The sequence below is a fragment of the Hirundo rustica genome, chromosome 17 (assembly GCF_015227805.2).
Source record: "Hirundo rustica isolate bHirRus1 chromosome 17, bHirRus1.pri.v3, whole genome shotgun sequence".
NCBI classification, from domain to species: Eukaryota; Metazoa; Chordata; class Aves; order Passeriformes; family Hirundinidae; genus Hirundo; species Hirundo rustica.
The window spans coordinates 12,105,906-12,127,686 of record NC_053466.1 but is presented as its reverse complement, the minus strand read 5'-3'; the positions used below and the strand labels follow the sequence as shown (position 1 = coordinate 12,127,686).

At 58.7% G+C, this 21,781-nt stretch overlaps 1 protein-coding gene across 2 annotated transcripts in view; it reads left to right on the top strand.

Annotated features, from left to right (window-relative positions):
• Positions 1–21,781, top strand: part of NOS1 (nitric oxide synthase 1) — a 60,653-nt gene that overhangs the window by 18,672 nt on the left and 20,200 nt on the right. Inside the window, exons 3-13 of one of the 2 annotated variants that reach the window (XM_040081039.2) lie at positions 4,651–4,777; positions 11,052–11,189; positions 11,622–11,767; positions 12,569–12,731; positions 13,794–13,885; positions 14,746–14,887; positions 15,330–15,469; positions 15,879–16,053; positions 16,788–16,889; positions 18,273–18,467; positions 20,009–20,094. In XM_040081039.2, the coding sequence (XP_039936973.1) occupies positions 4,651–4,777; positions 11,052–11,189; positions 11,622–11,767; positions 12,569–12,731; positions 13,794–13,885; positions 14,746–14,887; positions 15,330–15,469; positions 15,879–16,053; positions 16,788–16,889; positions 18,273–18,467; positions 20,009–20,094 (1,506 nt within the window). Of the gene's footprint in view, positions 1–4,644; positions 4,778–11,051; positions 11,190–11,621; positions 11,768–12,568; positions 12,732–13,793; positions 13,886–14,745; positions 14,888–15,329; positions 15,470–15,878; positions 16,054–16,787; positions 16,890–18,272; positions 18,468–20,008; positions 20,095–21,781 lie in introns of both variants that reach the window. The other variant, XM_040081038.2, reaches the window with a different exon arrangement.

Genomic DNA, 21,781 nt, shown 5'->3' with positions numbered 1-21,781 from the left:
CCACCCTGGGCACACTGTCCCTGCTGCCTCTCCAGGGAGTGCATCCCAGCTTTTGGGGTTATTCCTTCTTCCAAATTCCCGCTTCCTTCCTGAGCTCTGCACCCTGCTCCGTGCCCTGAGCCCTGCAAATCCCTTCTCCTGCCCCGTCCCTCTCCCGCTGCTGTTGTCCCAGACCTTGCTGAACCCTCCAGCCTGCAGCCAGCGCGGCTTTCCAACTGCCCCAGGGAAGGAAGCGCAGGAATTTTCATTTCTGGGGATGCCATGCCCTCTGGAATGTGGTTTCCCCCTCTGGAATGTGGTTTCCCCCTCTGGAATGTGGTTTTCCATTCGGCAGAAGAATGGTGAGGCAAGAGCTGCTTATCCCAGCCCCAAGCACCGGAAGGAGGAGCACTGCAAGTGCAGCCATTCCCCAGGGGAAAAAACAGGGAATGAGGCAAGAAGAGGGGATTTCTCTCCCGAGGTGTGAGCTTCCCGCACAGCCCCAAGCTCAGGTTTTCCAGGTGAAGGGCCTGGAGGAAGGATCCTGTTCCTGGTGGCGGCACAGGGTGATGTTGTCAGTGTCACCGGAGCTGTCGCCGGAGGTGTGGGCGCTGCCATCCCTATCACCCACCCGCAGCGGGATGGCAGCGGCCGGGGCCAGCTCTGCTCTGCTCCCTGCCTGCCGAGTCTCCGCTCCTCCTGCCAAGGAAATTCAAAGGAGCCGAGTGACAAACTGACGAACTTCCCTCTTGCTTTTTTTTTTTTTTTTTTTTTTTCCCCCCCTCTTAATTTCTTTTTGGAAAAGCTTTGGAGAAATTTCTGAAAGGGCTGTCTCAGCAACTTCCCTTCTGCTTCATCACTCGGAGCACTGCAACATCATCAAATTAGTCAAAAGAAAACAGTGGTGCCTCTCATTTCTCCAAACAGCCAGATGCTCTTTCCAAGGGGAGGCAGCATCCCAGGCTCTGCCCGGCTCCAGTGGGGGAGGGCAGGATTCCTCTTTCCTTTTTAAAGTCTCAGATTTGGCTTTCAGAACAGAAAAAAACCCTCAAACAGGGGCTTGGATCTCTCTGGATCCCAGAGATCTGGATCTGGGAGTGGTCAGGGAGCGATGCCTGCGTCCTTGATCTGCCTTTTGGGAGAGTTCATCCAATCAGGGGCCTCCATCTTCAGCACTGATTCCAGCTCCTCAAAGACATCGACGTGGGGATTTAAAAAAATCCCATGGAATGGTTTGGGTTGGAAAAGACCTTAAAGCTCACCCAGTGCCACCCCTGCCACGGGCAGGGACAATTCCACTGTCCCGGGCTGCTCCAAGCCCCAGTGTCCAACCTGGCCTGGAGTTCTCCGAAGAAGAGGAGCCAGCTCCTCTCTCCAAGGCAGATCCCTGGGGATGTCCAGCCTGGCTCCCTCGAGGGGGCTGTGCCCTCCCCAGAGCCCAGCGAGCGACCCTGTGGGCTCCCCTGTTGATAAAATCCTTCTGGAAGCCTGATCCAGCCCGGAAGCCTGGATGCCCGGTGCTGTGGCTGTGGGTGACAGGGATGTGCCAGGTCACCCCGCGCCTCTGGGGGCTGGGGCAGCCACGGCGAGAGAGGAAAATAACTCATCCCAAAATTCCTGTTCCTGTCCCAGCTCGCAAACAAGGCCCTTACAAGCAAGGGGCAGGAAATATTTGTAAAATGAAGCAATTGATGGGTTTTTATTTTTATTCCCCCATCTGTGCTCGGGCCGGGGTGAGGCTCTGGCTGCTCTGAATGGGCTTTTCTCTCCCTGCCTCTCTCCAAAAAGACAGAGCCGGATCCTTCTGGGCAGCCTCATCCGGGGGATCTGCGCTGGCTCCGGCACCAGGCACGGCACCGGGAACACGCCCAGGTCACTCTGGTGGCTTTGTCACAGCCACGCTCGGCTGCGCTTTTCCAGCAGAGCTTTTTCCAGCGGGGTCAGCCCCTCACCGCCACGCTCGTGCAGCCGTAAATCCGCGGGGAGCAGCAGCACGAATCCCGCTCCTGCCACACCTGCAGACGTGCAGGGGATGCGGAGCGCCCAGCCAATTCCCACCTGGATGTCCCTGTCCCCCAGGACGGGGCACCTCGCTGCCAGGTGGTGCTCCGGGCCGAGGCGTGGGAGCAACCCCTGCTCCCTGTCAATCCCAAAGCGCCCCCGTTAATACCCGACGTGATCCAGCCGCTGGGATTTCTCCAGCTGCCAGCGTTGATGGCTGTGCGGCTGTGCACACGCCGCAATCCCACCTTCCGAGGCCTCCAGCTGTGCTGCCGGTGGCTGGGTCCCTCTCCCGGCTCCCCTCGTGCTGGCAGCGGCCCTGCAGACCCTGCCGTGGGAGCAGCAGGCGCCAGCATCCTCCTGCACCTGCCTGTGGCATCCCTGGCCGATCCCAGACTTCTCCCCTGTGCCCCTGGAGAGGCCCTGCGGTTTTCCGGCGGGTTCCCTCCGCTAAGCCCCAGCTCCCAGGAGAGCCAGGGGGTGTCTTCCCTGTGGATTCAGTGCTTCCATCTCGATTTTGGCCCCAGAGTTGCGAGGAGCAGCAGCTGGGGCTCGGCGGCTGCTGGAGGTGACTTGGGGAGCTCGGCGTCCCCGCGCTGACCCGACTCCGTGTCCCCTGGCACGGTGGGGGTGAGGGCAGGAGGGCAGGGATGTGCAGCCGTGGAAATGAGAGCTCTCTGGAGATTTAACAGCTGGGCCTCGCTGGGAGGGGAGAGCCAGCCCGGCTGCAGCTCCATCCTGCTAATTCCCTGCCTTGCTGCTGGGGATTACTGGGATGGAGGGAGCCTGGGCTGCAGCCCCTGAGCTCGCCCTTTGGGCTGGGCACAGCGGGATTGCGTGGCTGTCCCCGTCCCCGTCCCCGTCCCCGGGATCCCTGCAGATCCCTGCGGATCCCTGCGGATCCCTGCGGATTCTGGGATCTGTGTGGATCACCACCACCTGCAGCAGAGATTGGGATCTGTTTCCTTTGGCTGAGGCGCTGCGGGTGGGGCTTCTTGCATTTTATCTGATTGAAACACTCTCTTTCACATCCTCCTGGGAGCCAGGTCACCAGGGAGCAGCTTTCGTGGCCTGGAGGGGCACCGGAATCCCAGGAAAAGCGGCCCTTGGGCACCCGTGCCTCGTCCCTTGCACCAAGGTGGCCACTTTCCAATGTTTGGAAGGTGGCCAGAGCCCAGGGAAATGTTTTGGCAGCTGAGCGTGGCTCTGTAAAAGCAGAAAAATGACAGAAAAAGCACAGGGAGGTGCTCTTTAAATGAAGTCTTCCCCTTAAGCTAAGGGAGTTCAAGGACTCTGAAAGTGAATTTATTTGTATTTATTTGTCTGCCTGCAACCGAATCCAGAGCACCCCGTTGGTGTGATTTAGGCCTCGAGTGCAGGTGTCCTACTTTGGTCAGTGCCCAAACCCTGCCGCCGTTAATGAGAGCTCTCGTTATTGACCCAGCGGCCTCTGGAAGGCTTTTAAGGACTGACAGCAGGAGCAGAACGGTTCCAGAGGGCATTTCTTCCGCGCCCGTGCCCGTCCTGACCCGTGCCCCGTGCCCAGCCCTGCCCAGGGGCGCCTTCCCTGCGTGGTGACACAGGTGCCACCTCCTGCCCCTCTGAATGTCACCTCCCTGAGCCCCGCTTGCTCTGTCCTTGGCCAGGCCTCACCTGGCGGGGGCTGCGCATCGGCTGCTGGGGGCACTTCAGAGCCTCCCCCACGCCCCAGGCGCGTGTGGTGACTGAGTTACACCCGGGTTACACCTGAGTTACACCCGGGTTACACCTGAGTTACACCTGGGTTATACCTGAGTTACACCCGGGTTACACCAGAGTTACACCCGGGTTACACCTGAGTTACTCCTGAGTTACACCTGAGTTACACCTGGGTTACACCAGAGTTACACCCAAGTTACACCCAGGTTACACCAGAGTTACACCAGAGTTACACCCAAGTTACACCCGGGTTACACCAGAGTTACACCCGAGTTACACTGGAGTTACTCCTGAGTTACACTGGAGTTACTCCTGAGTTACACCCAAGTTACGCTTGAACTACACCCAAGTTATACCTGAGGTACACCCCAGTTACACCCAAGTTATACCTGAGGTACACCCCAGTTACACTCGAGTTACTCCTGAGTTACACCTGACTCACTCCGGTGTCTCCGCGTGGGCCGGGGCCGCCGGCGCTGGGATGTCTCCGTCCCCCCGTCCCCCGCGGTCCCGGGGGCGATCCGTCAGTGCGCTCCGCCGAAACCGCACCGGGGACGGGCGGCGAGAGCGGACGGAGCTCCTGGGAGCCTCCTGCTCCTCTGGGTTTGCTTTTTCCCCCTTCCCTGCTCATAAACACCGAGCAAGCTCCTTCTGCCACCAGCTGCTCCAGCGGCTCCTTTCCCCGTCTCCGTGCTCGTTCTCCCGGGGCTCCAGCTCGGATTTTGGGGTGGACGGGCTGTGTTGTAGAGCCAGTGCGGGGACAGGGCTCGGCGTGGCCCGGAGGTGGAATTTCCGTTGTGTTTGTGTTGTCCTCACCTCGCTGATCCATCGCCTCGGCCCAGGCTCAGCCTGCCCTTCCTTCCCGCGGGGCAGGGCCGAGTGCCGGCGCCCGTGGGGGGCAGCTGGAGCAGGACCTGGGCCCGTGGTCCCTGCGCCCGGGGATCCCTGTGACCTTGAACCCTTCAGTTTCAGGGAAGGGGAGAACAACCCCCAGAAAGCTTCGCCGGCTCGGATGGAGAACGATCGCGTCCCGGGGGACCTGTGGGGGAAGAGCAACGTCCCCGTGGTCCTGAACAACCCCTACTCCGAAGCAGAGCAGGTAAGAGGCCGTGGCTGGCGCTGCTCTGGGTGGGAAAACCAAAATTCCCAGGGTTTGTGGGAAGGTGACCGGTCCCGGTGGGTTCTCCCAGCGCGGCTGAGGGACAGCGTGTGTTTGATCCCAAAAGCCGGAGGTGGTGGATCCCAGAGCCCCTTTGGGCCAGGAGCTGCGGTCCCCGTGGTTCAGGCAGGGAATGGAGGTCACTGGAGAATGATGCTCCTCATCCAAGGGCTGACGTGGGATGGGAGCCCGGCCAGGGAGCAGGACGCTGAGGCCTCCCTGGGGAATGTGATCCCTTCTGGTGGCACAAGGCCAAGGCTGCATCATTAAAGTCGTTTGGATTCATCTGATGGTAATTCAATAGAGCACTTCAGATAATGCCTTCCACGGTGCCTTTTCATCTCCTCACACTTCACGGCCGTAAATTCTCAGGCTTCCTTGCCAAAAGGAGATTAACTCCACGTTTGTAGCAGAGCCAGAGACGTCAGGCAGACCCTGCCAGGCCACCAAGATCACCTCGGGGAGAACACGACGTGCGTGAGCTCTGCCAGGGCTTGGGCAGAAGGATCTGCCTGGTGGGATCATCCAGGGCAGGACCTGGGAACCAGACTGGAGATCACCTCCCTGCCCTGGGCAGGGACACCTCCCACTGTCCCAGGCTGCTCCCAGCCCCAGTGTCCAGCCTGGCCTTGGGCACTGCCAGGGATCCAGGGGCAGCCACAGCTGCTCTGGGCACCCTGTGCCAGGCCCTGCCCACCCTGCCAGGGAACAATTCCTGCCCAATCTCCCATCCAGCCCTGCCCTCTGGCACTGGGAGCCATTCCCTGTGTCCTGTCCCTCCAGCCCTTGTCCCCAGCCCCTCTCCAGCTCTCCTGGAGCCCCTTTAGGCTCTGCCAGGGGCTCTGAGCTCTCCCTGGAGCCTTCTCCTCTCCAGGTGAGCACCCCCAGCTCTCCCAGCCTGGCTCCAGAGCAGAGGGGCTCCAGCCCTGGGAGCAGCTCCATGACCTCCTCTGGACTCTCTCCAGCAGCTCCAGGTCCCTCCTGTGCTGGGCCCCAAGGCTGGATGCATTTCTCCAGGGAATCCTGCAGGGAATGATGTTCCCATTGCAGCCTCGCAGTGTCAGGGACCCGTGGGGGACACACGAGCCCCTCTGAGCTGGTGCTGGTGCCCACGCAGGGCACTGGGATGGCCCTGCCCAGGCTGCGGGGCTGTGACCAGCCTGGCCCGGGCTGAGGTGCAGCTGGGATCCATTCCCACCCTCCCTCCCCTCAGGACGGTGCCCAGGTGTCCCAGCAGCGCAGCCACCTTGGGGTGGTGCCACCCAAGATGGGCACACGGCAGTGGCAGCACCTTGGGGCGGTCCATGGATAATGACCAGCCCATGGGTAACACCCATCCCATGGACAATGCCCAGCCCATGGATAACGCCCATCCCATGGATAACACCCATCCCATGGACAATGCCCATCCCATGGACAATGCCCAGCCCATGGATAATGCCCATCCCATGGACAATGGCCAGCCCATGGATAACACCCAGCCCATGGATAACACCTAGCCCATGGAGAACACCCAGCCCATGGACAATGCCCATCCCATGGACAATGCCCAGCCCATGGATAACACCCAGCCCATGGACAATGCCCAGCCCATGGACAATGCCCATCCCACGGATAATGCCCAGCCCATGGATAATGCCCATCCCATGGACAATGCCCATCCCATGGATAACACCCAGGCCATGGACAATGCCCAGGCCATGAACAATGCCCAGCCCATGGATAACACCCAGCCCATGGACAATGGCCAGCCCATGGATAACACCCAGCCCATGGACAATGCCCATCCCATGGATAACACCCAGCCCATGGATAACACCCAGCCCATGGATAATGCCCATCCCATGGACAATGCCCAGCCCATGGATAACCCCCATCCCATGGACAATGCCCATCCCATGGACAATGCCCATCCCATGGACAATGCCCATCCCATGGATAACACCCAGCCCATGGATAACCCCCATCCCATGGATAACACCCAGCCCATGGATAACACCCATCCCATGGACAATGCCCATCCCATGGACAATGCCCATCCCATGGACAATGTCCAGCCCATGGATAACACCCAGCCCATGGATAACACCTAGCCCATGGAGAACACCCAGCCCATGGACAATGCCCATCCCATGGACAATGCCCAGCCCATGGATAACACCCAGCCCATGGACAATGCCCAGCCCATGGATAACACCCAGCCCATGGATAACACCCATCCCATGGACAATGCCCATCCCATGGACAATGCCCAGCCCATGGATAACGCCCAGCCCATGGACAATGCCCATCCCATGGATAACACCCAGCCCATGGATAACCCCCATCCCACGGATAACACCCAGCCCATGGACAATGCCCATCCCATGGACAATGCCCCGCCCATGGATAGTGCCCTGTGGCAGGAATCCTGAGCCCAGGGACGGGGCAGGGCTGCTCTGCCTTTGCCCCAGCTCTGCAGGCTCTGTCTTGCTGCCCTTTGCTCAGCCCCGTGCGTGTCCGTGTCTGTTACTATAAGCACTTTATAACCTTCTGCGTGCACAGCTTAATTTCTCTCTGTGCTGGGGCTGCCAAAACCGCCGGTCTTAAGCTGCTATTAAACTCTTTATTATTTTTTTTTTCCGCTGGATGCACAGCTTTCTTTTTATCCTTCTTATCCTCGAATCCTTACCCTGCTTTTCTGGGAGCAGTGTGGCTTTTCCCCGAGCCGCTCCCCGGGGCTGTGTGCAGTCAAGGCAGCTCAACTTCTTTCAAGCAGCAATAAATGCTATTAACACAGGGGAAAGTCAAGCCAAGTGGGAACTTTCCTTGTGGTTTTGTTTTGAAGCGGGATTGGGTGGATTCACTTGGCCAGGTGGCGAATGCTCACTGAGGCTCGTAATAAGGTGCTGAAAGCCCCGCTGGGCATCGATCCCCATCCCTCTGTTATTTTTTTACAAAACCACACGGCGTTTTTTGCCGGTTTCCCAGGAGCCCAATCCTCCCGGCCCTAACCCGGGAGGTGCCAGGTCCCGTTTCAGTCCTCGGGGACTGATTTGTGAGCAGCTGCGGGGCAGCCGGGAGCTCCGCGCCCCTGCAGCTCCCGGGGGAAGCCGCTCCGGGCAGCTTGCGGGGCTGATCTGCAGCTGTGCCAAGGGGAAGGACGCGCTCTGAGCCCAGCGGGGCTGATGCAGTCTGGAAGGAAATGTCAGAGATAAATCCACGGCCCGGCTGCTGCCCCGGCACAGCCCAGCGGTGCCACGGCAGGGTGAGGACCTGCAGAGCCCGGAGCGGGAGATGTCCGCTGCTCCGCGTCCCCAGGGAGCCCCCGGGGCCGGGCGTGCCCGTCCCGCAGGAGCAGACGGCCCCGGAGCCGCCGAGCGCCGGCGCGCTCGGGTAAGAGCTGTTTGCATAAGGCGTGTGCGCCCCGGCTGCCGCAGTTGTCTCTCGGCTCGTCCTTCTCCTGAGTCACCGATATGCCAGCTGCCTAATTAAAACATGGAGAGATCTCACGCAGCCTCGCTGGCAGAGCGGCGGGGAATGTTTGGCTTCAGTTTCGGCGTGCGGGGAAAGCGCGCACGCACACAGACGGACAGACTCGCACACAGACACACAGACACACGCTCACACACAGCTCCCTCCCGGGCTCCTCTGGGCTCTCTCTCTCTCTCCACAGCTGCTCCGGGATGTGGTTGTCAGAGCTGACACCTCTGCTCCAGCCCGGCTGGAATCCCAGGATTCAGCATCCCTCTGCTCCGTGGCCCTCTCCCAGCGAGGGCTGTCGGGCTGGAGCAGGTCACTGGGGTCGTGTCCATCCCTGGCAGTGTCCATAAATGACACTGTGCTCTGCTCTGCTCGACAGCTTGGTGCTCACTCCAAGGTCGGGATCAACCCTCCTGGGGATCTTTCCCAACCTTTAACCACTCTGTGGTTCCAAGATCCCAGCTTGCCCAGTCCCTGCAGGGAAAATGTGGGAGAGGGAGCAGCTCTGAGGCAGAGCGTCTGCAGGCAGACAAGCAGCAACATCCCCCCATCGCTCCGAGGATGGGGACGTCGCTGCATCTGCATTCCCAGCACGTTTTGGGGCCATACCTGCTCCAGCAAGAAGTGTTTTAGCAGCACACCTTGTCAGGAGATCAGAACTCCGATTAAAAAGTGCTGGATACAATCAACACTCCCTGCCTGGTGCTCCCGGCTTCTGTCTGGCAGGTGGAGCTGCAGGTGAGGATTGGTTCGGGTTGCATTTCGGAGCTGTTTCCAGCAGGTTTTGCCCATCTCAGAGGTGCAATCAGGCTCAGAGGGAAGGTGGCAGATTGTCCCCTTTGGTCCTCAGGGCGGGTCAGGGAGTGCAAGGATGCTGTCAGCGACTAAAGAATGATTAATTCTCTTGGAAGAGTAGAACAAGCAGGGGGAAAGAAATGACCAGGAGCTGCCACTGCCATGATTCAGGCTGGATTCCTCAAAATTTGAAAAAGTGAGCTTAAAAATAGTGTTTTTCCAGGACTGCATCAAGCAGGTTCTTTTAATTTACTGGTGGGTTTGAGCTCTACGTGAGGTTTTTTGTTCGGTTTCTGCGGCACGCAAAGGGGAGGGTGAGATGTGATGTGTGGACATTAGGCTTTAAGGAGTAGACTTTGACTCCCTCCTTGGGAAAATCATGGGATTGGTGCCATGAGGAATGTCAGAGATCCGGCAGCACAGCCTGAGGGGGTGCAGGGAGCAGCTTTTGGAAACTGCAAGGACTAAAGAAGGGCCTGCAGAGGATTCAGGCTGTAAATCTCTGCCTTCCCCTCCAGCCTCCGTCCCTTGCTCCCAGAATACGTTTTTAGAATGTGGCATTGCACTGCGAGCCTCGGGCTGCTTGAAATCCCTCTTTTCCAGGGGAAAAAGTCTGGAGCTTGTGGTAAAAACAAGAACTGAGCAAAAAGTCCGGCCAGCAATGCCAGCAGGGCAATGCAAAGGTGTCTGCTGAGCCCAGGCATCGCCTTGGAATCTGCCAGGCACTGATCTCTCCGAGCTTTGGAAAAGCAGGGATGCGTCAGCCCTGGAGCCTCAGCTGCTCTGTCATCCCTGTGGCTCCTGCTGCCTTCCCTCCTGAACCAGGAGCTTCTCCCAGCCTGTGCTGGCTCTTGGCTTCGGGCTGCATTTGTGCTGCTGCAACGGTGACACGAGCCCAGGACCCCCAGAAAGGAGGGTGACACTCTGCTGAAGGCAGGGACAGCTTCGGGAAAACCAGATTAGTTCAAAAGGGACCCCAGCCGCAGGATTCTTGTGGGAAGGGACAGATCCAGACCCAGATCTGCTGTGCAGAGCCTTGAAGCGGTGCCAAACACCAGCAGCTTTGGCCAGGGCGCTCTCAGGTGTCCCCTGGAGAGCTGCAGCAACAGCGCCGTGGTTCCAGCGATGGAATTACATCCCTGGGTAAGATGTGATTCCCGGGAGACAGAGCTCTGCTTCCCAGAGCCGCTGCAGCTCCCCTGTCCCCACCGGCAGACACCGGTGGCTCTCTAAGCTCTAAGTGCTCGGGGTAAGGGCCACAGCAGAAAATTGCGGTTTTACCTGTGAAAATGTGCAAAAAGAGGCACTTGTAACCAGCTCTGCTGCTCACGAGCTCTGCGCTGAGCTCTCCGAGTGCTGGCACAGAGCTCGAGGAGAGCTGGATGAGCCCATCCCAGGGCAGAGAGTCAGGGAGCTGAGCCTGGAGAAATCCAATCCATGATACAGCAGCCCCTCCCTCCACTTGGATAATTCATCCCTCCTGGTTCCCGCGATCTTTCCCGCATTAATATCAAAGGAGCTGTGCCTTTGGCTCGCTCAGATTGATGCTCAGCTCTTGGTTCTGCGTCGCCGGCGAGGCAGAGCTCGGCCCCTGCAGAAACTGAGCAGGTGATGCTCCTTGGAAAGAAACATCCCGCAGATTTTGGAGGAGAGTCTTCGTCTGGCAAACCTGAGCACAACAGTCTCCAAGTCGCTTCCACCTGTGTTTTTAACTCCTTTTCCACAGGTTTGGCTGTCCCATAACCACACACGACTTCTTAATTCCGCTGCGAGTTGGCTGCTCCGTTGTATGATCCCAAATAATGCCAAATATCGGGATAATGCACTTTGTCCAGCTGTGTCACCCCCGGGATTTAAGCACAGGCACCCAGCCACACACGATCCGGTGTTGTTGGGAGCTTTTCCCGTGCTTTGCTGATGAGTTCTGACCTTGTGCCGGGTATTCCCTGTTTTCCAGCCGCCGCCATCCGGGCGCCAGTCCCCGACCAAGAGCACCCTGAACGGGAGCCCTTCCAAATGCCCCCGCTTCGTGAAAATCAAGAACTGGGAGACGGGCTCTGTGCTCCACGACACCCTGCACCTCAAGACTGCCATGGTGAGTAGAGTTGGTAGGACTGGCCAAAATTCCGTGAGCATTGTTGAGGGGATGGTGCCGTCTCCCAGATGGATTTATCCGGGAATGCAGAAGGGGAGTTCGCTCCTGTCTCCAGAAGGGTTTGTGTTTCAGACCTGGTGCAATGGGCAGAGAGAGGGAAACCCACCTGGGATAAATAAGGAAAAGCCTTTGACTTCTTGCCAGCCTGGGGTGTGAATCTCGTCTCTCCGTTGGGTCAGGAGGGATGAGAGGTGGCTGCCTGTGGCCTGGCTGTCATCGCAGTGTCCCCGGCCAGCTGGGAACGTCCAGCTGGGAATGGCCCCGTGTGTCACACCGCCGGTGTCGGTGATCACTGGGTGCCCCAGCCCGGCTCAGGTGACCAGAAGTCCCGTGCTGGCTCCAGAACATTCCTGTTCCCTGCTGTCCCCTCAGGCCACGGCGTGCACCGAGCAGATCTGCATGGGCTCCGTGATGACCCCCAGCCCCCACATCCGCAAGTCCGAGGACACCAGGACCAAGGAGGAGGTGTTGCTCCTGGCCAAGGACTTCATTGACCAGTACTACTCCTCCATAAAGAGGTGAGTGCTGCCTGCAGGAGGCCACAGCCCGAGGCTGCTGCTGCTGCTGAGACGTCGCACGTGTCACCTGCAGAGCTGCCTCCAGCTGCTGGAGCCAGCCCAGAGGAGGCACCAGGATGAGCAGAGGGGTGGAGCAGCTCGGGTGGGAGGAAAGGATGAGAAAGCTGGAAATGTTCAGCCTGGAGAGGAGAAGCTTTGGGGTGACCTCACTGGGGCCTTCCAGTGCCTGAAGGAGGCAAAAAGAAACATGGAGAGAGACTGGAGGGACAGGACACAGGGAATGGCTCCCAGTGCCAGAGGGCAGGGCTGGATGGGAGATTGGGCAGGAATTGTTCCCTGGCAGGGTGGGCAGGGCCGGGCACAGGGTGCCCAGAGCAGCTGTGGCTGCCCCTGGATACCTGGCAGTGCCCAAGGCCAGGTTGGAGCAGCCTGGGACAGTGGGAGGTGTCCCTGGCCAGGGCAGGAGGTGGTGGGATGGGATGAGCTTTAAGGTCCCTTCCAACCCAGGCCATTCCATGATTCCGTGATTCCATGATCTGATCTCCCACGTGTGTGAGTCACAGCATGAGGGGACTCTGCTGCTCCATCAGCAGCTGCTTCTTGGGCAGAGTTTCATTCCTGGTGTTTGTTGTGTCTCCGCCCAGGTCACTGCCCTCTCCCCCATTCCTTGCTCACCTGATATCCCACAGCTGGGAGAGCCATCCACACAATCCCTGCGTGTGTGGGGGAAGGAGGTATTCCAGGGGGAGAGCAGCAGCATTCCCTGCCCTCTGCCTGACCCTCTGCTCCCAACCTTCCCAGATCCGGCTCCAAGGCCCACATGGAGAGGCTGGAGGAGGTGACCAAGGAGATTGAGGCCACTGACACCTACCAGCTGCGGGACACGGAGCTGATCTACGGCGCCAAGCACGCCTGGAGGAACGCGGCGCGCTGCGTGGGCAGGATCCAGTGGTCCAAGCTGCAGGTGAGCGCCAATCCCACCGGGAACATCCCGGAGATCCCTGCCCAAGGGCGAGCTGGAGTTCTGGAGGGGCAAATGCCGCTCTCCAACACAGCACAGGCCCAGCTGCTCGGCACACACAGCTCCCCTCGGCAGCTTTGGGATGTCGGCAGGACCCGGAAGAGTCTGTGGGGTGGGAGATGAGGTGGCTGTGTCTGAAAGGGAAGCTGGTGCTCCAGGGGACATTTCCTCAAATCAGATCCTGCTCCAGCACCTCTCCTGCTGTTTCCAAACCCGTTGCTCCACCTGGAGAGAGGCAGCGGGACACGTTTGTCCTCAGAACTGAGATCCAGCAGGAGAGGATTTGGCTCGGTGCCCTTTTGGCGAGGGAAGCACAAAACGGGATTGGAAATCAGCAATCCCTAGGGAATCCCCTGGTACAGAGATGTCCTCTCCTCCTGTAACCTGGAACAAATCCAGCTCTGCTGAGCAGCTCCTGCGGCTGCTTCACACAGGGAGCGGGCACAGCCACTTCTCTTGATCCCCTTTCCTGATTCCCAATGCTTTCATGGATGCCCCATTCCTGGAAGTGTCCAAGATCAGGCTGGACAGGGCTCAGAGCAGCCTGGGGTGGTGGAAGGTGTCCCTGCCCATGGCAGGGGGTGGGATGAGATGTTCTTTAAAAGTCCCAACCCAAACCATGCCATGATTCCATGATGCCATGATGCCATGATTCCCTGTCCCTCAGACCGGACTGACACCTGTCCCATTCCAGCTTTGAGTGCCGATCTACAGGAGGAGCAGAGCAGGATCTGTAATTGTTGGGGGACAAGGCAGGAACAGCAGCAGGTTGGGAGCACGGGAATGAGGAGGTTTTTGCCTGAGCAGCAGATGAGTCACCTCTCCAAAGCAAAAGGGGCAGCTGGATTAGACATCCACGTGTTCCAAAGGCAGGGAACACATAATTATGGAGCTTTCAGTCCCTGAGAACCACAATGGTGCCAGGAGTTCTCCATGTGCCGTGTTTCCTCTGCCTGGCTCTGCCCTAGGAGCTGGAGCATCCTCACAACTGCTTCCCTGTTCCAGGTGTTCGATGCCCGGGACTGCACCACGGCCCACGGGATGTTCAATTACATCTGCAACCACATCAAGTACGCCACCAACAAGGGCAACCTCAGGTGAGCCACAGGGAGCCCCCAGGGTGTGAGCCCGAGGGATGAGTGGAGACACAGCTCTGGGCCCTGCTGGGGTTGGTTCCGGGCACTGCACAGCCCGCAGCAGTCCTGGGAGCGTTAGAGGGACATGGTCTGGGGTGGAGGAGTCCTGCTGGTCCAAGCCTCCCTCTTCTTGCTGCCTGTGGGTTCCTCAGAGGGAAGATTTTCCTTTTACTTCCCCTCTCCTATATTCTGCATCCAACACGGAGCTCGCACTGCTCTCCAGATCTGTCTGAAACGCCCCCCGTTAGCAACCAGGAGGAATTCGGGAACACCCCAAATTCCAGGGCCGCGACTCGCCCCGGTGTAACAACTCTTTGTGCCTCGCTCAGGGCACACCCAGAGGTGGTGACAGCAGCACCTTTTCCGCCAGAATTCCGCCCCTCGCGCTGCTCCCGGCACTCACCAGCGCTGCCTTTTGTGGGAAATGGGTTTGCAGACTCAGAAATGCCATGGGATAGGACAGACATTGTTAGAGAGAGAAATGGAACTGGGAACACGTTTCAAAGGATGGCCTGATACTTTGGAGAGCTAGAAGTGTGAAAGGTGCATTGTAGTAGGAGCCACGAGGGGTAATTTCAGATAATTGGCTTTAAGGCATCAGCAGCATTGTGTGGCAAAAGCTGATAGGTCAAAAAACGCTTATAATGAATTGTAATTAGGAAATAGTTTGGCTTCTGATTGTGATGGTGTGAATTGTAACATCTGCACCATCTCACCCTTCCTGTGAGACTGAAAATGGGATAAAAGTCTTTAAAACACCTCTCAATTGCCCCATCTCCGGGTCAGAAAAGGGCATAATCCGACACCTTTTCCCCTTCCAGGTCTGCCATCACCATCTTCCCGCAGCGCACGGACAGCAAGCACGACTTCCGCATCTGGAACGCGCAGCTGATCCGCTACGCCGGCTACAAGCAGCCCGACGGCAGCGTCCTGGGGGACCCCGCCAACGTGGAGCTCACCGAGGTGCCCAGCCTGCCCTCCTGGCGGCTGCTGGGGACACGCCGGGATTCTGAGCACCCCGAGGGAGGAGGGCATGGCTCCTCCCAGCGGGCTGGGATTGTCCAGGGCAGCACCGCAGGGGGAGGTTGGGTTTGTGTCTCCCTCCGGTTTCTTCCCAGGAATAGCGGCTGGGTTTTGTCACTTTGCTGCTTTTCTCATCCGTTTTCACCTTTGTCGTTACGGGCACAAGCCATGATCCCACTGGGGATCTACTCCAGGCTCGTTTTTATCCCAAATTCCCCTGACTTGGCTGTGGGTGGGCTGGGACAGGCCACCCCCTGTTGTAGCTGCCTTTGCTCAGCCGTAAGGACAGAAATCCCGCCAGGAGCTGTGCCCGGGACCACACAACTCCCTGAAGGGCAGGTGAGCTGCTGGGACATCAACCCTGCCTTCATCCCCCCTGCAGATCTGCATCCAGCAAGGCTGGAAGGCTCCCTACGGGCGCTTCGATATCCTGCCCCTGCTCCTCCAAGCCAACGGCAACGACCCCGAGCTCTTCGAAATCCCGCCGGAGCTCGTCCTGGAGGTGCCCATCCGGCACCCCAAGTGAGTCACAGGAGCCCCAAAACTGCTCCGAGGGGATCGACAGGGCCGAGCTCCTCTGCTTCCACCCTTGCCATGGCCTGGGGGCTTCACCCGGGACCCTCTCCCGGGTCTTCCCCCCAGTAAAGTTGGCAGAGCTGCCAAGGAAGTTGTGTTTGTGTCTCAGGGCTTTCCCTCATATCCAGATTGGTTTTCTCGGGAAGTTTCCTTCTCCTTGAGGCCTCCCAGGGCTTACACCCCTCCATAATCACTAATTATCACATAATTATTGTCCCATAAACAGCCCCAAGGGGAGGTACTGATGGAAATGTTCTCCTTCAGATCCTTCGCCCTGGTGGCAAAGTGACCTCCCTGACTGCACTGGGCAGAGAATTCCCGGCTGGTTTCCTGATCCTGACGTTTTTCCCGGCAGGTTTGAGTGGTTTAAGGACCTGGGCCTGAAGTGGTACGGGCTGCCAGCTGTTTCCAACATGCTCCTGGAGATCGGGGGCTTGGAGTTCTCCGCCTGCCCCTTCAGCGGCTGGTACATGGGCACGGAGATCGGCGTCCGCGACTACTGCGACAACTCCCGCTACAACATCCTGGAGGTGATTCCTGCTGCTCCCGGCGGGTGTGGAGTTACTGGGGAGCAGGCAGGACACTGGCAGGGTGTTTCTTGGGAGCGGGAGAGTGCAGGATATCCCTTCTCCTGGGGCCACAGGGCCGAGGTTGGCGAGGTCTCTGTGTCCTGTGGGGCCAGCAGGTGTCTGACAGCGCCGGTGTGATCCCTGCGGAGCTTCCCACAGGCTTCCCAAAGAATCTTCGGGATCAGCAGGCGGCTGGCCGTGTGCTCGGTTGAGGCCAAGTGCTGGAATGTGACACTTGGTGGCTCCCCAGGGACGTGTGTGCCCTTGGAGACCCCCAGCTGATTCCACGGCTCGGGGGCTGCCCACACTGGGAGAGACCAAGCCAAGCCTGCCCAGGCAGGGGATCTGGATCCACCAAAACCTTCCAAGGAATGCTGTGTTATTTAGAGGGGCTCCACAGTCTCCTGAAAACCAGAGGGGTGGGAGCAGTGTGTGTCCAGCTGCTCCTGGTGGCCTCCTCAGCAGCATTTGGCCACCTGCCTCTGCTCAGGGAGGAGGAAAGGCCGTGCTCCTGCCACGGAGAGGAAACGGCAGGATTCCTTCCCAGAGGAAGGCACAACATCAGCCCTTCCCTGCCCTGTGGGTGCCTTGTGCCAGCCTGGGCCCCTCCTCTGGGTTCCTCTCCCCAAGCAGAGATCCCCAGTCCCTGGTTTTTGGCCATTAAGTCCTTCCCCTCCTGCCACGTGTCGTTACAGCAAGTGGCCAAGAAGATGAACCTGGATATGAGGAAAACATCCTCGCTGTGGAAGGACCAGGCCCTGGTGGAGATCAACATCGCTGTGCTCTACAGCTTCCAGGTACCCTGGGACCCTGCTTTGTCTGGGCCAGGCTGGAGGGACGCAGGGACACCGGGTGGGACAAGGGTGGAGACATCCAGCAGAGGACAACGGCTGAAATTGGGCCGTGCCTCCCGAATTTGGGCTGCTGCGGTGAGGTTTAATAATCCCCACACTCTGGATGTTGTAAAACAACACCACCAGCAGCTGAGTTCTGCTGGTCCAGAGGGAATATCCCAATGGAGGGAAAATCCAGCCCTTCTGACCTATCCGTGAGGCAGGAACTGGCCCAGGCTCTCCCCCAGGCTGCACTTAAAGGCTGAGTAACAAAACCAGTCCTTGGCGAGCCAGCTTCAAAGGGTGAGAGTCCTTCCCAGGGCCGTGTCTGAGCTGCCCTGCTGGAAGAGCTTCCCAAGGTTCTGAGCAGAGGATGCTCCACCCCAGCCATCCCATCCATCCCACCAATCCCATCCATCCCACCCATCCCATCCATCCCACCAATCCCATCCATCCCACCAATCCCATCCATCCCATCCATCCCATCCATCCCACCAATCCCATCCATCCCATCCATCCCATGCATCCTATCCATCCCATCCATCCCAGCCATCCCACCAATCCCATCCATCCCATCTATCCCATCCCAGCTATCCCATCCATCCCAGCCCTCCCATCCATCCCATGCATCCTATCCATCCCATCCCATCCATCCCATCCATCCCATCCATCCCACCCATCCCATCCCATCCCATCCCATCCCATCCCATCCCATCCCATCCCATCCCATCCCATCCCATCCCACCCATCCCACCCATCCCATCCATCCTATCCCATCCCATCCATCCCATCCATCCCATCCCATCCCATCCCATCCCATCCCATGGATCCCATGGATCCCATCCCATCCCATCCATCCCATCCCATCCCATCCCATCCCAGCCATCCCATCCCATCCCATCCCATCCCATCCCATCCCATCCCATCCCATCCCATCCCATCCCATCCCATCCCATCCCAGCCATCCCATCCATCCCATCCCATCCCATCCATCCCATCCCATCCCATCCCATCCCATCCCATCCCATCCCAGCCATCCCATCCCATCCCATCCCATCCCATCCCATCCCATCCCATCCCATCCCATCCCATCCCATCCCATCCCATCCCATCCCAGCCATCCCATATCTGCTTGGCCCAGGACAATTGACCGGGGAGCAGGGCTCCCGTAGCACAGCTGTTCTCAAAGCACTGGGGCAGCTTTAGAGCCTCCTTGGGAAGACCAGGCACCTCGGATCATCCCCAAAGACCCTGGGAATAAGGAAACATCTCCAATCATAAAATTTTGTCTTCTGCCCTCTGGGATGTGTTGCCGACTGCTGGCTCTGCTCTCTCGTCCCCCGGCAGAGCGACAAGGTGACCATCGTGGATCACCACTCGGCCACCGAGTCCTTCATCAAGCACATGGAGAACGAGTACCGGTGCCGGGGGGGCTGTCCCGCCGACTGGGTCTGGATTGTCCCGCCCATGTCGGGCAGCATCACCCCCGTGTTCCACCAGGAGATGCTCAACTACCGCCTGACGCCCTCCTTTGAGTACCAGGTGCTGTCCCCAGCTCTGCCTCCCACCCGTGCCTGCTGGCCGGGGGCAGGGTGGGACTGGGGGCTCCGGAGGGGCAGGAAGGAGAGGGACCCCATCCGATTCCCTTACAACGGATATCTCACTCTTACATAATGGAACAATGGGGTTTTGCCCCTCCGTGGGAATGTGGAAATCCTGAGCTCCCAGTTTTTAGTCACACAGAGCTACCCTGCTCTGGGAGTGTCTAATGAGTGGTGAGGAAATGGCCTGGATGGCTCCTGTGTCCCATTCCAGCCTGCAGGATTGGGTGGATGGCTCCTGTATCCCATTCCAGCCTGCAGGTTTGGGGGGATGGCTCCTGTATCCCATTCCAGCCTGCAGGTTTGGGGGGATGGCTCCTGTATCCCATTCCAGCCTGCAGGTTTGGGTGGATGGCTCCTGTGTCCCTCCAATTCCAGCCTGCAGGTTTGGGGGGATGGCTCCTGTGTCCCATTCCAGCCTGCAGGTTTGGGGGGATGGCTCCTGTATCCCATTCCAGCCTGCAGGTTTGGGGGGATGGCTCCTGTATCCCATTCCAGCCTGCAGGTTTGGGGGGATGGCTCCTGTATCCCATTCCAGCCTGCAGGTTTGGGTGGATGGCTCCTGTATCCCATTCCAGCCTGCAGGTTTGAGGGGATGGCTCCTGTGTCCCATTCCAGCCTGCAGCTTTGAGGGGATGGCTCCTGTGTCCCATTCCAGCCTGCAGGTTTGGGGGGATGGCTCCTGTGTCCCATTCCAGCCTGCAGGTTTGGGGGGATGGCTCCTGTGTCCCATTCCAGCCTGCAGGTTTGGGGGGATGGCTCCTGCATCCTGGGGATCCAAGTCTGGGACAGGGGCTGTGGCCCAGCAGGGGATCAAACGCTGCTGCTGGGGTATTTAACACTCCAGACCATGAAGAAAAACCCCTAAGCAAGCGCTGCCTCGTTATCCAGCCATCCCCGCTCCGGTGCTTTCCACACAATGTGACCTTTAGTCGAGAGCCCTTAAGGAATAATCACGGAGCAGGAGCAGTCTGTTCGCTCCTGTAACCAACCCACCAGGCACCCCGATGCTTCCTGGCTCTGACTGCAGCCTGCAAGGGCACGGAACGAGCTTCTGTGTGCTCGCTCCTGGCTTCAGCTGCCTCCCCTTCCCAAAGGGCCTCTTAGGGGGAAAAAACCTGTGGCCAGAGCAGGGGGAAGGATCTGTTCCCATCACCTCTCCCCTTCTGGCGTTGCTTTCTTTTTGGCTGTGGCCTATTAACGCTCCTCTCAAGAGGTGGCAGAGCAATTGGCCAGATGCTCTTACAAGCCAGGAGGGTTTATTAGATTGCAATTTTCCTGGGCACGTTCCATTGCCCAAAAAAAAAAAAAAGCTCCGTGAGGCTCCAAGGATCAGGGACACAGAGAGGAGAGAGAGCTGTGGAACAGCAACTGTCCCCCCTCTTCCTGACTGGAAGAATTTAACTCTCAGTGCTGTGGGTGCTGCATTTCTCCAAGCTCTGGGCGCTCCTCACCGTCTGATCCTGCTTTTCCCTCTCCTAGCCGGACCCCTGGAACACCCATGTCTGGAAAGGGGTCAATGGGACACCCACCAAGAAGAGAGCCATTGGCTTTAAGAAGCTGGCAAAGTGAGTACCGGCGGGCTCTGGAAAGGCCTGGAATGTTTGGGGCTGCTCCTGGATTTAAGCACCCCGTGGGTGTGTGCATCACCCTACGGATGATGGGCTCTGAGCCTGGGCTTTGGGCCACTGAAGGCTTTACCTGCCATGAGGGACATTTGGGGACACAGGCTGTCCTTTGAACACCGCCTTGGCCCACCAAGAGGGGTGTGACCAGGTGAATACCCGGTCTTGGGTGTGGTTTGTTCTCCCCAGCTGCTCATTCTCCAGTCAGGAGGTCTTAGTGCTCAGGGATGGCTGTCCCAATTTTTGAGGGTGTTTTGCCTGTTTTTCCCTTCCTTGGGGCAGGAAGATCCCCCCTCCCTCTCCAGGGCTGTGCTGGCACGAACGAGATGAGGCTCCTGTCCATATTCCTCCTTTTTCCACTGACTTTTCCCCTACTTGAGGAGAGCCTGCTCCAGTGTGTGCCCAACCCTCCAAACACCTGCTCTGGGAGGAAGGGGGGCGATGGAAACGAGGAATCTCCCTGCAGGCAGCAGATGGATCAGGGCTGAGCTGAGATTTGCACTTCATGGTCAGTTGACCCCTGGCAAGGAGCCACCCCAGTCCCTCATCCCTGCCAAGGCTCCTCAGCAGCAGGGATGCAGGAATGAGGCGCACCTTGGAGCCTTCGGCTGATTCTGGCCCAAATTCCTCCCCTGTGGCAGAGAGGAGCTGCTGGGCCACGGCAGGAGCGGGCTGGGTGTGCCCTGGTGACGGTGGCCAGGCTGCCAGGTGGCCCTGGCTCGTCACAGCACCTCCCCACGCTTCAGTTTCCCCGAATCCCCGCTATCAATTTGCTCCCACTCTTCAGCTGTCACCTCCTGCGAGCTGTTCCCCGTGGTGCATCCATAAACAGGATCAGCAGCTGAGGAATGCGCTCCTGCAGCTGACACTGGGGCTGGGGGAAGAGCAGGAGGATTCATGGAGTTTGGAGAAGAAAAATGCTTTCGTTGCCGTGTGCCCCACTGAGGGATGGTTTTATAAAAATGTGAGCGTGGCAGGTCATTTAAAACAAAATCTCCATTGTTCCTGGCGTAGGGAGAGGAATTGTCTTTGTAATTCACCATTAATCCTGTCTGGATCTGAGCTTATCAGCCGTAGAAGAGGCAGCCTGAGCCCAGAGCGTTGAGCCTGATTTGGTGCCTGTCAGACTCAGGAGTCTGCCCCAGTCTGAGCCTGCAGCCCTGCAGGTCCCGCCCCGCCTGCCCTGCGGGTCCTGGGGACAGGGGACACTGCCACCGCCGGCTGACCACGGGCAGAACTTCACCGAGGGTGGTGAAACAGCCATGGAGGGGGGCTGCCAGGCACAGGATAAACCAGCCCGGAGGAGTTTCTACCTCTTCTCCCCTCTTTTCTCCCTCCCTAAATGATTCCCCGAACCAGAGCGTTTGTGGGCAGGAGGGGCAGGGGGGAGCTGGGCTCCTCCAGCCCAGTGCGGCCGTTCCAGCTGCAGCCTGCATCCCCCAGAGCTCCTCTGAAGGGGCTGCAGGAGCCCTGCTGAACTCAGAAGCCTGGGGCAAGGGCTGTCAAAGTGAATCAAGCATCCTTTCCTCTTGCAGAGGCCACAGAGATGCTTTGTGCTCCCTCAGCCTCCCAAAAACCGCCTTTCCCTGTCGCAGCACCAGCCTAAATCCAGACCTGGTGGATTTCTGCC